Source organism: Boleophthalmus pectinirostris, unplaced genomic scaffold (genome assembly GCF_026225935.1).
Source record: "Boleophthalmus pectinirostris isolate CB_2022bp ecotype Guang Dong unplaced genomic scaffold, ASM2622593v1 HiC_scaffold_23, whole genome shotgun sequence".
Taxonomy (NCBI): domain Eukaryota; kingdom Metazoa; phylum Chordata; class Actinopteri; order Gobiiformes; family Gobiidae; genus Boleophthalmus; species Boleophthalmus pectinirostris.
This window is the reverse complement of record NW_026571207.1, coordinates 19,811,909-19,828,102: the sequence shown is the minus strand read 5'-3', so window position 1 is coordinate 19,828,102 and position 16,194 is coordinate 19,811,909. Positions and strand designations below refer to the sequence as shown.

General features: G+C 38.7%; 1 protein-coding gene across 2 annotated transcripts in view; it reads right to left on the bottom strand.

Moving 5' to 3' along the window:
- tsc22d3 (TSC22 domain family, member 3) overlaps window positions 1-15,894 on the bottom strand; it is a 30,970-nt gene extending 15,076 nt beyond the window's left edge. The window contains exons 1-2 of one of the 2 annotated variants that reach the window (XM_020923564.2): window positions 15,745-15,894; window positions 15,317-15,654 (exon numbers count right to left, since the gene is read on the bottom strand). In XM_020923564.2, the coding sequence (XP_020779223.1) occupies window positions 15,317-15,651 (335 nt within the window). In that variant the 5' untranslated portion in view covers window positions 15,652-15,654; window positions 15,745-15,894. Of the gene's footprint in view, window positions 1-15,316 lie in introns of both variants that reach the window. The other variant, XM_020923563.2, reaches the window with a different exon arrangement.
- Between the last annotated feature and the right edge of the window lie 300 nt (window positions 15,895-16,194).

The window sequence follows — 16,194 nt, the reverse complement described above, 5'->3', positions numbered from 1 at the left end:
CCAAGTCATGGTCATCCTATTGCATGTCTTAAATCTATTTTGTCTTATGTAAGTATATAAGAATTATTTCCTGATAATGCCCTGGTAATTCTTTATTTTGAAAAGCGTTGAACTGAAGCGCGCATTCACACGCATCTAAATGTACTATGACTGTGTTGCGTGCACAGTAGTGCTGACGTGACGCTTTATCAGATAGAGCCTGTACTTTTGATATAACTGCGTAAGAGCCATGATTGTTGTCAAAATGTCTGATGTGAAGCGTGAATTTAAACCCAAAAGTCTCCTGTGTCCCAGGTCCTATCTCTGGGCTTTGACAGCAGTATTTCCCTATGCATGAGGCAGGACTGGACCCATGCCAGCTCTGACAGGTGAAGTGAGGTCAACACACAGCGCAACTAGAATTAAAATATGTGTGTTTTGTGGTTAACTGATCAGATTGCACAATCAACAATCACAGCAACATACAGAGTTGGAAAAATAGAGGAAGAAGTTACACAGTCAGAAACATGCAGTCTTTGAACTCACTCTGAGGCAATAAGTCAGCTGGGGTTATGTGTAGCTGCAAAGGACACGGGATAAATTAGAAGAATAGAAGAAGAACATGCCATATACTATGTGACATATATCAATTGCATGTGAATGAACTTGCTCAAGATGATAGTAAGATAACTTTTGTGTTCTTTCTCAGTAAACAGATTAAACTCGTTTTAGTCGAGATAGGTCTATGGGAATCACATATTAAAAAGGAAGAAATAAATCAACATCATAAAATTGGACATTTAAACTGTTGCTAGATTGTAACCCTTTGTTATGTCAATCAATTTGTCAACAAATATTTGTAATAAATTTTCTTTGCATTTTTATTTTTATTTTTTTTACTTTTTATATTTTTCTTATTTTTTGTATTTTTCGTATTTTTGTATTTGTCTAGTGGTTACATCTTATTATCTGTATTTGTCCGTACAAGCCAGAGCAAATACATCTTATGAGTCATTGTCTGCACTGCCTAAAGCTGCTCTTCTTTCTTAATTCTCTGTCTCAGAGGTTCCATTTGTGCCAAGACTGACCTTTGTGTTTGTGGGCAGTAAAAGTGTTGACTATGTGTCACCCTGACCCTGCTCCCTCTCCAGGTGCTGCACCTGTCAGTGACCTGTCTCCCATCTTGTCTAATGCACAGCTGTAGTCTCACCTATTTTTGGCCCTGTCTCGTGACTCTGCTGTAATGTTGATCCAGCAGCGCAAAGGCAAACGCGCTACGTGAGGACAGCGTGTCAGGGAGGTGAAACAAGATCGGCCTTGCTCTGCATCAGTGCACTTGAACTTTTACGGTGTTTGTTCTGGGTGAATCATCAGCTCGATTAGAGGTTGATATAAAGAACAGGTAACAACACACGATACAATAAAGTGTCCTCCTAGTAAATTCTCAGAGGGGTTCAAGGATAATTAAATGTAGGCTATATGTGTTTTGGGCATTGTCCTACTATTAAAGGTGCACTGAGTAACTTTTCTGTTGGAGGGTCCTGGCTTGTCTCTGTGGAGATTTATTTATTCATTTATTTATTGAGAAGTTAAATGCAATACTTTTTTTTATAGTATGGCGTTTATTTATTTATTTATTTTTTTAAGTTTACTTCAATGATTTCAGTGGCACATGACACCACACATGAGAATGGACAAGGACATAGGACAAGAATAAAAACAACATGGAAAAAAAAGGGGTAATTTAAGTTAATTGTAGTATATTTAACAGACCTTCTTTTATTTTGTCTATTTAATGCCATACTGTGAGATATTCCAGGCAAAGTAATAACATCTCACAAGTCTAGAATAAGTTACATTATAAGTTATTAGGGTATTTATCAAAATATCTAAGCAAGAACAGAGCGGTACATTTTAGGCTACTGTCTGAAGTATCAAAGACGAAGCAAAGAGAGACTGCAACCAAAACAGGAAAACACAAAAATGAGGAAGAAGGCCTGGAGGAGGCGGAGGGCGTGTGTCTGTGCGGGGAGCAGGAGAGGGCTTTCGCAGCTGTTGTTAAACACTGTTTCCTCTGATACAGGCGTTGGCTGTACTCCCAGTACTTTAGGTAAACTATCAAAAACACACGTACAAGGAGTGGTACCCACCACTAACTAGCTGATAAGATTTTTACTAGATCGGTATAAGTATTTACTAACCATATATAATGCTTTCAATTTAGAGTAGGGTTTGTCTAACATAGTTGCATTTTTCAGAGCTTTAATGATCAATATATTTTTCAAAGCTTTAAATAATCCAATCCACTTTCTATAGGACATTTTATAAGTTATTTCCTGCACAGAATGAAATTAAATATTGTAGTTAACACAATAAATAAAACTAAATAAAAAAATAATGGACTAAAACATAAACAATAAAATAAACTAATAGGCAGAAATAAAATCAATAAAAATGAATCAATAAACGAAAACAGAGGACCACAACTCACACAGTGTTAAAAGCTAGAGAATAAAAGGGGGTCATTAGTGATCATGGCGTGTACTTAAAGATGATGACACATACATCCCTGTTCTACTGCAGCAGTTAGCAGTGCTGAGCTCTGCAAGAAGTCTTAGTCCTCTTATCACAGGCTCAACACTATGACTTTGTCTTTAAGTCTATAATCTGTCTGCTCATGTCTCCTTGTCTGCCTCAGATATGTGCAGTGTCTTACAAGTTACAAGGTGGACAGGACAGGTGCAGTGCCCTACAGACAGGTGACACAGTGGAGGGACAGGTGCCGTGTTCTACAGGTTACATAGTAGAGGGGCCAGGTGCAGAGTCCCTCAGACAGGTGACAAATTGGGTGGGGGTAGGTGCAGGGTCCGTCAGACAATTGATAACCTTTGGTGGACAGGTGCAGTGTCCCTTAGTCATGTGAACAGTGGAGGAGCCAAGTGTAGAGCCCGTCAGGCAGGTGACACAGACGAGGAGGCAGGCGCAGTGTGCCTCAGACAGGTGATACCCTGCAGAGGACAGGTGCTGTGTCCTTTAACCTTTAGACAGAGAACTTCAGTTAGCGCTACACTGTAATTATTCCTTACGACTGCAGGCGCCACACATCGACTTGTTTGAGGTGGAAATAATGATCAGATTCATAAAAGTGTCAGTGGTAAAGTGACAGGTTTGTCTGTGCATGTTTGTGGCAACAGAAATATGCTGGTAGTTTTAATAGTCCTTATTATCATATAATACATTACAGTGAAGCAAGTTACTGAGAACTTCACCTTGCTCCTAGAAAGGCATTTATGCATTTTAGTTCAATTGGTTACATAATTTAAAAACAGAAAAGCACTAATCATATTTAATTTATTATCATATATGTTTCAAACCTTTCTCTTTCTCTTTGCAGAAAGAAATAATGGACTTGTGTCTTAACTAGGGCCGGGCACGTTAACGCGTTAACTTTGCGTTAACTAATTAAGTCATTAACGCCGACAATTATTTTAACGTCGTTAACGCAGTTTTTATTATTTATTTATTTATTTTATTATAAACGTCTGTTTCTCACTGGCTTTTATTTTGAAAAAGTCCACCGTGAGCATTTCTTTAAGTTTGACGTCTTTTCTTGACACTTTTTTCACTTTTTTCTGGCTCTGGCCACGGACTCAGCGGGCACCGGCTGTGGCCGGACCAGCCGTGCGCTCTGAGCTGAGCTTATTTCTTTAGTTCAGTGCTGGAGTCACTGATTTACCCAGATACCATTGGAAGAAAAAATGTGATTGGTCCATTTCCATTCCATTATATTAACCCTTTGTTTCCTAAGAAATATCAGTCCAACTTTATAACACTGATCTAGAAATTATTACTAGTGTAGTGTTCATTACTCACAGCATAAAAAATATTCAATAAATATATTAGTAGTACAAACGTCCATTCAATATTTTTTCTTGAGCCTTCCCTGAATACCTTGAAGGCTCTGAGGATTCCCCTGTAAAAGAAATGCTGTTTGCACAACAAATGTATGGCTCTTTCATTTACATTTCCAATAAAAGAGCGCTATACTCTACTTTTTAATTCATTCATTGGTTTTGCATATAACATGTGATTAATCGCGATTAATCGCTCAAACTCATGCGATTAATCACAATTTAAAAAAAATATTTTTGCCCAGCCCTAGTCTTAACATGAAGGCCTCGTTTCTAATCTTTCCATTCAGTATTTAAAAAAATAAATAAATATTTACACTGTCACTCTTATCTTTATTGCAAGAGTCCATTTAAAGCTTAAAAAAACAAAACAAAACTGCTCTATATGATTAGGTCTGAACAGAGAAGTGGCTGGCTTGATTTGTTTGCCTTTTAACCCTGCTCGCTCAGCCTGTCTGTTACATAAGTCCATGGTGAGAATGGTCAGGTTTATAAAGAAGTCATTGTGGGAGCACAAGGATTATACATGCTTGAACAGTTGGAGCAGTCATCATAGCAAATCAAGAAACTTTACTTCCAACAGGACATTAGACTTGAGATCACATGTGGTTTTGAAAATCCCACAGTGCATTCACTTTTATTTACATAACTATAATGTTGTATCTTAATGAATGTAGTGTATGTTCCAATCCATAGCCTACACTTGGCCTTGTGATGTGTGGCCTCTAAAAGCTGGCAAACAAGCCTAGAGCCATCCAGATAAGCAGAAGGTCAGGATGCGGTCAACCAGCAAAACACGCAACAACAGTTTGACCACAGCATAAATATAAATAAATGTTAAATGTTTTATATATTTTTTTGTTTTTAGTCAATTAAAGACCCTAACAAGCATTGAGGATTTATCTAAGATGTTCCAGAATGTTAAAGGTGCACCAACTTTTCTAGTAGAGGAGGCTCCACCTTGTTCTGTCACTGGAGATACTGTTACACAGTATAGCTTATATATTTACACGGAGAAAAGAAGGTATGGCTAGATCTATGAAGAGATGAACCCAATGAAAACGCCCGCAATGGAATGAATTTAGTAAAGTAGTTAAATGAGTATAATGGCATATTGTGGAACATTCCAGACAGCGTTCCCCATGAATAGAGCAGACTACCGTCCCCCCATATTCTAAATCTTAAAGAAGCTGAACGATAAATTTGTATTAAAAATTATACCTTTTGCTTATTGTATTATTATAAATCTATAGTTTAATCTTTAATCAATCTCTTTTTAATTAGTAGAGGTAATGATGCATGACATTTATTCCAAAAATGTGTATTCTATAAAATGATTCAGTAAGGATTTCCTATGCCACTACAGTCTGACCTAAACCTGCTGGATTTTTGTTAAATGTCTTTGACAAAAGGTGACTTAATGATATTGTAAAGAAGTCTCTATAGGATTAGCTCTGTACACAAAGCAATAGTGACAGCTTATTTGAATAGCGGGTCATGTGTTTCCCTGTCCCCTAAAGCACAAGACTCCTCTCATGACCTCAGCTCACTTCCACATAGTCTACACACTATCCGCCAAAAGGTTACGACCTGGGCCATTACATAAAATCACCTTGTTTTTTTTCCCCTCTCATGGGTTAGCCTAGCACGCTCTCCACTTCCCTATTCTGTATGACACTAATAATGGTTCTTTGTATGCACTGTGGGCTAGTGAAAGACAGTGCTGGCAGCATGCATGGAATATATCTGATGGAGACAGATAGTTGAATAGGAAGGATGAAAGGAAAAGGTATTAATCAGACAAGCCAGCACAACTTTGGCAGCACAAATTGTAACATCTTTTTACTTTGAGATAGCAGCGATGTTTAGCCTACATTTTCAGTATATAAACAGTGTGCAAGAAAAATCTATGAGTCAGTCCACTCCATGACAGCACTGGAAGGAATGCAATGCTAGTTCGTTATACCACCACCACTAATTAGCACAGAAGCACAGTGAGAAAGAGCGCGGTGACACCCTGACAGACACCACTGGTCCATTGTGTGACGGCCCCTTTAAGTTGTCCAAGTACAAAGGCACAACTTCTTGGACAGGATGCTTCTTGTTATTTTGGCCCTTTAGAGTGTCTCCCTCTGTGCTCTGTCAATGCTCAAGAACAGCCAGAGAAATTCAACAGCCTGGCACATTTCTTTCTTTCAGCCATCTTTCCAACTTCCCAAGCACATTCTCTTCACAATTTAGTTGGAACAATATGTGAAATGTATGCAGATGCTACAGAATACACCTCTGTGGGCAGATTGCAAATTGGCTATTCAGTATATAAAATCTGCTTTTATGTACTTACAAAATGTTGAGAAGTGAGATCAAATTTAAGTAGATTATTCTACTACTAATACTAATATACTATATTACTTACTTTGGTTTTCAAAAGTTACACTGTGTAACTTTTCTGGTGGAGGATCTGTCACTTGCTTCTCTACATGGAGACGTTGCCTCAAATGTTCCACAGTATGGCATTCCATTTATTTAGTTCTATAGTGGCAGCAGGTGGCGCTACAGCCACCAAGTTACATGCCATGTCAATGGAGAGGCAAGCCCACAACAGTGAAGCCCAATTTATGGCCATGCTTCAAATCACCTGCATCACAATGCAGGGAGTCAGAGTCGCCTTGAATCCCCTCCACAGAGCGTCTGGTTCAACCAACGTGCACCTCAGAAATTTTGTAACTACACGTCAAACCAACGCAGACAGTCAGGGAAAGCGAAGCAAACAATAAGAGCTGTGATTGGTCCTCTCTACATCCACTCTACATACATTTCCGGTATTCTGCTTTCCCGCTTCATTTTGTATACACACAGGACATTTTTAAATCCTAGCCTCCTACCGTTGTGGTGGTAAATTAGTTTGCAGCACATAGGCCTCGAAGCAAATCCATAAATCAAAAACGACGGTGACAAGGTGATGGCAGCTGATGGTGCTGAGTCATGCAGAATTATTATTTGGCCTTCAAAATAAGTTTTTAGGTAAACAAAAACAATGTTATTGAGTAAATGTAAGATGGATATATTTAAGGCTATATGAGGACATTCCAGACAAACCTATATAATTCCCATGGTGACAAGCAGATGGCAGACTCTTAACCAGAAAAGTTACATAGCGCACCTTTAAGTTCTACTGTGAGCATAAATATATTATTATAAAATATAATTCTGCAAGTGTGAACTTTCTTGACATTGATTGTGTAAAAGTGTTTTCTACCCTGCAAGAACTCCAAATGTGGCACACTAAATAGCTTTGTGAATAAGAATTGTTTTCCAAGACACATAAACATGATGAAAATAGATTTATGAGTCGTAAATATTTTATCTCCAAAAATGCATTTAATGAGGAACGGAAAACTTGCAAAAACTAGGCGTAAACAGCTTACCTAACTTAGAACAGTTAGGTAAAAATAGTTGTGCAAGTTTTGATTAATGGTGCAACTGGGAGTGACAGCACAGGAGTTCCCAGATGTGTGTTATGTTCTGGTTAGAACCCTCCAAAATGCCTATTGCAGTTTCCTGTAAAGCCTCTCTGGTACTGTAGCTTTAAACTGAAGTTGATTGGGAAGTGAGCTGCTCTGATTTCAATGTGAACTGCATGTTTCCTGCCAAACGCCCATTTAGCGCAATGACCTGATGAGAAGCAACAGCAGAATGGAGCGTTAGCCGTATGCACTCAAACCAAAATGTCCCTCAAATCCAAACTCATTACCACTCTGGCCTTCGCACGAAACATGTGGTTTGGGGACTTTTTTGGATCAGGGCTAAAAGGTCAAACTACTTGTGTCTGATTTGTTTTCCCTGCAGTGGCACTGAAGTACAAATATATTACTAAAGCCCCACAGTGCAAGAGAAAAGCAAAACAAGCATTCATTATGAGCATCTTCCTCTTACCTCTCCACAGACTTGACTCGTAACTGTTGCAACCTGTGGATGGCAGGTTTCTGCATGGAGACCAGCTTACTTTGCAAGAAATGTTCCACATAAAACTGATCTATCTTTATAGAGAATGTTCTAAAGTTTATCTTTAACCTTCCAGTCACAAGCAAGCCTCATCTTCACAACCAAAAACACAGTCTTATTAAAGTAGGTTATATATCAACAAAACTGGTTGATATTTTAACATTTTTATTACCTTTTTGATGTTTTTACAAGCACTTTTCAATCATGTGTTCTCTAAAACAATGTCAGACATCCTTAATAATGGCTCATCAACTATATTTAGCTGAGGCTGAGGCAGATTATAGTCAGTGTTATGGCCCTTAAGTCATTAACACGTCTGCACTGTCAAGTACGATATGTTCCCAACCTGCGTGTGAATACAATAATAGGCTAATGGCAGGCCTGCTCCACAAAGCAACTGTCTGGGTGTATTGTATAGCGCCCCATTGTGTACGTCAAATCTGACTCAGAGTGGGATAACCGCACTGGGATTATGAAACCAGGAATGCCAGGGTTGAAGTGTGAAAACTGCCTCTAGAAACTGAAGAAACTCACATGAGAATACCATTGCATGACACGGTCCAAAAAAACAATCCTTTCCATGCAGTAATGTTGGCATCCTTCATCTGAGTCTTAATAGAAGGGCGGGTTACCACGTTCTCACCCCTAATGCTGAGTGATAAAAAGTGAAACGCTAATGAAAGTGGTGCAGATTGGAAATTTTATAGCTCTCTAACCAGCTCCCTGTAACACTCAGCCTGGGTGGTATCCTATAGTTCAGACAGACCCTCCCCATCGCTGATAAAGATATGAGCTGTTGTATGCTTATAAAGCCTGGGAATGACATACAGTCTATTTGTGCTACCATTACTCATCACTCATCGTTATATCAAGTGCACTAAGGCAGCAGCAGCACAGTGTCATTGCCAGTGCTGACAGGAGGGCTGATTATCTAAATGGGCGCCAGAGCTTTGGGCCAAACAGATAAGGCTCCAAGGGCTAGCCTGGTCACTCACCCACAACACAATCACAACAGCTAGTTTTTAAGCTCACCCACTGCCAACAACTTCATCTCTGAGGAGGGGTGAGTCCGAGATAAAAAAAAAATGGACTAGCAATTAAAAGACAGTTGTACAAACATCAAGATCAGTATCAACAGAGACAGAGATAATGAGTAGCCAAAACTCATACTCAAGAGTAAAGTTACTTCAAAATAATATTATTCAAGAAGCTCAAAGTATGCTATATGAAGGTACTCAAATAAGAATAAAAAAGTATGTCAGTAAATGGCATATATATATGTATATATATTTTTATATATGTTTTTGTTTTTCAATTTAGAAATTATCCATAACAAAATCAAAAATAGACTCAAAAAAAGACAAATTATTTAATATACTAAAGCCTGTGTTACTAAAAACCCACTTACTTACTTACTATCGTGCAATGTGCAGTAGTGAATGTGCTGCTCATTACTGTACATATGTGTGTGAGTGGAACAAAAGGGCTTAACCTGATCCAGCATTGGTGACGTGTCAGCAGAGGGTCAAGGCTGTGTGTGTTTATGCTCAAGTGTGAGCGCTGTCCAGTCAGAGTCCAGCTCGAATCTCAGCACACTGACTCTCATTAGTTATGTAAATAGATAATAAAACACAGCCACATGTGTAGATTAAAAAGCAGCACAATTTACTCACAATATATTTCACTTTTAATTATTTGAATATTATTACATTAATTATAAAGGTAACAACATAAAACAATCAGGCTTAAAAAATGAATATTTTAAAACTGAAAGAATGATTCAAAGGCCTATTTAAACATACATCAGACCTATCAGCGTTACCTCAGTAATATTACATAAGTTGCATAAGTTATTTGTATTCATATTTCCATCAGACACTGCAACAATTTTCAGGTTTTTGTCCCCATGCAAAGTTATGGATTAGCATGTTTGCGTGGACGCTTTGACGAGCGAGCCGGTTTACTGCGTTGCCACGGTAACCAGACCTGAAACCACAGCCTTGCAGGTAAAGGACATATGGCACAGGGGCGTGTGTTTATTCCTCTATCGGAGTTACACAACAGTATGGTAATGGCAGAGTTAAGTGCGTCTGTCTGTGTTTGCTTAGTGGTTAAAGAGGACCTTACGGGCATAAACAGGCTGATCACCAGTTTAACAGCTTCCAGCGGCCTATAGCAGACATACAATCCACACAAAGAACTTCCGCAAAGCAAATGTAACAGCCAAACATCTCCACACTCAAGGGCGCACTAGTCACAACACTGTTAAAAACATTACTGTAGTGTTAAATTGGTCCCTCGGTGGTTTATTGTTTAGGCTCCATGCTTTATACCACTTTACAATCAAGTAAAACAGGTTATGGGCTAGATCTAGCCTAGACTAAAAACTCTTAAAAATAACCCACCAATATTGAGCTGTAACACAGCATTAATGTGTAAAAAATAAACTTTTCTCACACTATTTTATAGAGCACGAAACTAATAACATGCAGTTACATAACAGTTAAGGTTAGAGATCATGAGGGAAGTTTACATTTATGTACAAAAAGTCAAGTTTACTGGGCTAAAGACTGAATGAGGTAGTGGCCAACAAGAGTGGCTTTAGTTCAGTTGATAGAATTACATTTTCTTTTGAAAAGGAGCCAACCTGGACAATTGAGGGATTACACAGACATGGAATTCTCACATTATTGTAATTGAGAAGATTTTTTTTTAAGATTTTTAAACATCTACTTGCCCTATGTCTTTAAAGATCCTATGTTACGCAAAAAACTCTTGTGAGTTTTAAGACATGTTAAAATGTTGATACCTCATCCAAAACATTGTGTTTTGTTTCAGTCGCACATGTTTCAATAAATGATTCCAGTGAAAGTGCATGGAGTTTAAAAACACAGTGGAGAGCTTCCTGTATTATCACATGACATCACAAGGTGGAACAGGGTGTTTTTTTGTTTCAGAGATAAGAAGAAATAGCCTGAATATCCGTGTGTTTGCATGTGTGGGGAAAAAAATCACAACAGATTACAAAATAGTGTAATACGGGCTCATTAAACTATACAACAACAACAACAACAACCATAAGAATGTGAATGATAGATGCAGTTATCATGCCCAAATAGCTGCCTATATTTAGCTCGTGAGCAGAGTGTGTTGTGTCTTGGTGTCACCCTTGTCTGTGTTTGTGCCGCTGTCCTGACATGGCACGGACCCTCTCACCCTTTGTTTAGAAGGACACTCGCTCCACACACTTCCCCTCCAAACCATTCATCAGCGTTTCCTCTCTGTTTACATCCTCCCAGCCCACCTGTAACCCCTCAAGTTATGTAAGCGCTCTCCAAGGTTTTGTAGGTCACGCTGGCACTAGAAACTCGGGTTTAGGTGCTTTGGCGAAGGATTACAATCACATAAAACTCTATGTCACTGCCACTTTTCGTGAAGCGTCTTTCAGTTAATGTGAAAAGCTCTATATAAAACCAATGTATTATTATTATTATTATTATTACTATTATTATTATTATTATTATTAGTAGTAGTAGTAGTAGTAGTAGTAGTAGTAGTAGTAGTAGTAGTAGTAGTCTACTAGTATTAGTAGTATTAGTAGTAGTAGTAGTAGTAGTAGTAGTAGTAGTAGTAGTAGTAGTAGTAGTAGTAGTAGTAGCAGTAGTAGTAGTAGTAGTAGTAGTAGTAGTAGTAGCAGTAGTAGTAATAGTAGTAGTACTTCCAGATTTGACACCATTGATCGTTTTGCAGGGAGAAACACAAAATCACCATTATAAACTTCTGCTGGTTACGCTTTTAGGGCATAAAGGGACATGCTCCCTCTAAGGAATGCACTTGCTATTATAACAGTTATCTTGTCTTGGAAAATATGCAAAATACATGCAAGTAATTTAGGTTTGAATACTTCCAAAGTGCGTTATGTAACGTTTTAGGTGGAGACCTTGTAACTTGCTTGTATGGCTTTGCTTGGAATGTTCAACATATCAGTGATCATAGAGTCGAGGTGGCACCTCTAGGCCAAGGTCAGATCTGTGGAGAGGCAACCTCCCTCACATTACGAATACATAATTTGAAGGTATTGTCTTAGCAATAAAAACAAATTGAATAATATAAATACATAGATAATCTGAATGTCATACTGTGCAGCACTCCAGGACAAGCAATAACATTTTTAACCATTATTTATGTGTGTGTATATATATATATATTTTTTTTTTTTATGTCCCTATATAAACAATGTGGTATTATAGTGGAAGATAATTCTGTATAAAGATCTTACAGAAAAAATGCACACATCATGAGGGAGGGGAGCATTCTGTCAATTGCATTGACAGGACAATGCAGTTTTAAATATACTTCCAGTCAAAGTGGCTCACTCATATTCATACTGTGAGCATCAACACCATTCAGATACTGTCAGTGTTAGAAATGTGTCTTCTTCAACCCTGTCTGCACTTTTTGTGTCATCTCTGCTGCAGCTGCACACTCTACAGCCCCAAACATGACAGTCTGCATACTGGGGCATTAGCTATCACAACACTGTCATTCTTTCCAGGTTTGATGGACACTTTTACAGACGATAAGGAGAAACACTATGTATGTATGACGCAGTAGTGGAGACCCAGGGGCATGGACTCAAGAAAACACCTCTTCTGACTCATGACTGATTGCCAGTTGCAAACTTCATATCAACATGTATACAAAAGTATTTAAAAAGCATACTATGTTTTTACTGATATTTAAAAATGCACTATCACATACATAGATCATTCTTTTACATTTTCTTCTTTGTATTGCTCAATTTTACTGATTCATTGACTTCCTTTTCAAAACTGCAGAACTGATTTTCTGATGCTGGTGAGACTATGACAACAACTTTAATTATTTGGTGCTATTCTAAAGAGAAAACACAAACAAGTTTTGGGCTATGGACGGAGATAGGGAACAGATGACAAAATGTTTTCTGAGTACTCAACTGTCAAATCCAGATCCATACAGGAGTACTCAAACATATAGACATGAATCACTCCTTTAAGATGTCTTTCCTGTCTCCTGGTCTTATTTTAATTATTATTTGAAATACTACTATTTGGATGTAAAATTATCAGTCTCCATAATATCATTGTTTCTACAAAACCATTTGACTTGTGCTACCCAGGCCCTCTTGAGATGTGGAAGTTCATGGACAAAGTGTTCTTGGCTGGAAAAGTGTATTTGTCAGGCAAACAGTGAGCTGGCACTGAGAGGTGTATAGCCACACTGACCAACAGCAGAGGTCAAGCCACACAGACAGGGCCAGCATCTGTTACTCAATCAGGTTTGGACAATACAAATGCTATTGGCACGCTATAGTCAACCACGTGAGTCAAATGCAGAGGACAAATCTCCCTACGGGGACAATACAATGTTTAAAATATATATGTGAAAGCAGGAATAGACTATAAAATGTAGAAGCACAGCCATCATATGATCCCTTTTAAAGTTTGGTGTGCGTTGGGTAGATAAGTCAGTGGGTACAATTTATACGGTCTGATAAATCTCTTGGCAGCACATTTCTTAGATAACATGAGTAAACAAAAAGTGATAATACAAAGTTAATTTGGCATGTAAATTTAGATAATTGAACATGGCTGTGGTTAAAATGTATTTTATTGACTGTGGAGGGGAGTGATTAAAAAGGAAATAGATAAGGAAGTAGGTTAAACTGAAAGAAAAAAATATCAAGAGTCTGACATTTTGAATAATGATATCTAAAATTATTATCACGCTGTAATTGAAGATACTCCTTGTCTGTTTTATTTACATACATCTATACATTAACAATGATGCATAGATAAGATTGAGTTTTCAACCTTTCGACCAATGTAGCATACAAAGGTCAATAATTTCAGATAAAAACAATGCAGAATACCTAGATATTATTGTTATCATGTAATGACATAACCAGCTGTCAGTAGTTAAATTTCAGGTTAAAACGGGTGTGATGGGGTTGAGGCACAGGTGTACAGTAGTGCAGCCTGCAGCACTCTGCAGAGGCCTGCGCTGGGAGATGTGATGTGACACAGGAGTCACTGAGGAGACACTGCCAAAGCACTGGGCCAACTGGCACATACAGTGTGAGGCAGCACTTTGAGCAGCTCACAAACACTGTGAGGTGTGCTGCCAAATGTGCTTTACACACACCAGGGAGGAAGGTTGGAGTAATTGACCTCAAGCTATTACAAAGAAGGTTTTAATGGAAACAGTACAGCAGTAAACATAGCCATTGTGTTCTGGTTTGTACAAAAAACTAGCCACGCATAACATTATGACCATCTGCCTCCTGCTCTGCACATTTGAGCCACAACACTTCAGCTCTTGGATCCATTCACACAGGACCACTTCCACAGCCCATGTCCACACTTTATACAATTAAATATGAAAAAATCACACTGGGTATTCTGTCATTTAAAACACATTTCCTTGTTATGTAAGCTCTCACTAACAGCTGTGTGAAGGTGCCACTTTTCACTTATGTTGTTTGGAACAGGATAATTTGTGCATTGGCTGATGATTCAGGCCTGTTTTGCTGTTTCCCACTTTGGCTCATAATGACAGCTCCCTTTGGAAGATTGTCAAAATGAGCATTCTGCACCATATACTTAATCCATAACAGTAAACATCAGTGTCAGCCTTTTAGGAGATGTGCTGAGAAACACCATTAGTCTCCACAAACCATCTGTTATTATTCACCGCTGTGCAAGAGATTTAGTCAGGTGCAGAAAAGGCTGAATTAAAAAGTGCTGAATTAAATATGGGCAAGTAATCATCACAAAATCAAAAAGCTCTATACATATTTAATTCATGTGGATATGCCTCTTTCATGGGGACTTCTTTTAACAATAAATAATATTGTTGTTGTTAATAAATCAATAACATATTTTAAAATGAAGATATAGTTTAAAATAGGTTAAGGTTAGGGTTAGGTTAAGGTTATGTAAGAAGTAACTATGAGGTTAAGGTTAGGAACAGTCTCCAGAAAATGAATGCAAGTATATGTATTATGTGCTTATGTATTGATGTATTTATTTATTTAAAGTTGATTCACTGAAAAAGTATTTATGTATGTGTTGTTTTTCATGGTTGTTTTGTTTTTGTTCATGGTCATCATGGTGAGGGGTTTAAGGTAAATGCTCTTGGGAAATACTATCTTAATTTATGTTTTTATCTTTATCTTTACATAACCTGTTCATTATAAGTTATAAGTTCATTATGTTCAAGTGTATTCTTATTTTTGGTGACAGTTTTGTGTATTTGTGAACACTGATTTGCTTTCTACTTTTAACACTTTTTAAACTGTAACAGGCATGGGTTGTGACTTATTATGACACAATAACATATGTTTTCTTCATGGACGGTCAGTATTGAACAAGATGCCATACCTGTGGAAGTAGAGCAGGATGGACAGCATGGTCTGGTCGATATTGCTGTTGCAGATGCCCTCATTGAGCAGGAAGCATGGATCCCTCACCACAGACTCCAGTGAATCCTGCCTCATGATGTTGTTGAGCTTGTCCGTGTTCAGGTTCTGGTACCTGAGCTGGTGGCGAAGCTGGCGAAAGTGACTGACCGTTGGGCTGGTGGGACTCCCTGGCAGTGCCCCCAAACCTCTCGGACTCCCCCTGCCTCCCATAGACTCATCAATACCATTGGCCAAATCCAGGCAGCAGCTACAGCAGTCCAGACCAATGGGAGACCGGCAATCATCTTCAGACATCTTCTGCAAGTTTGAAGGATGTGATAAGCAAAGACAGGTGCACAAGTAGTAGAAGAAAGTAGGATGAAGTAGCCAGGTGTGTCTTTTCAATACCCTGGAGTTCCCTGAGTTCCTCTCCAGTGCTTTGGCTGCTTTTTCCCCTTTGTTCCAGGTCAGGCGCTGTGCCGCTGCTCCTGCTCCTGTGGCAAACAGTGAGTGAAACTAGTGAACGCCCTCCGCGCTCACACAGGACTCCAGCAGGGAAGGAAAACCCAGAAGCCGCCTGCCTACTGCTGTGACTTTTTTCTGCGTACACTTTTCTCCCTCCCCTTGGTTGTTGGTGCGCCTAGAAACAACAGCGGGGAGGAGACTGGAGACTGGGAGGGAGTGGAAAAAATTGTGATTGGTCGGAGGAAGTGTCAGTTGAAGATAAAAACCCACCCCCTCTTCAGTCCGGGCTCTTGTGTAGCCAGTGGAGTGGAAGCAGAGTAGACAAAATAGGAAAGAGGGCTTTTGGGCCATGCTTTAAACATGTGCACTTGTAGCGGGCCAGCTCTGCTCCAG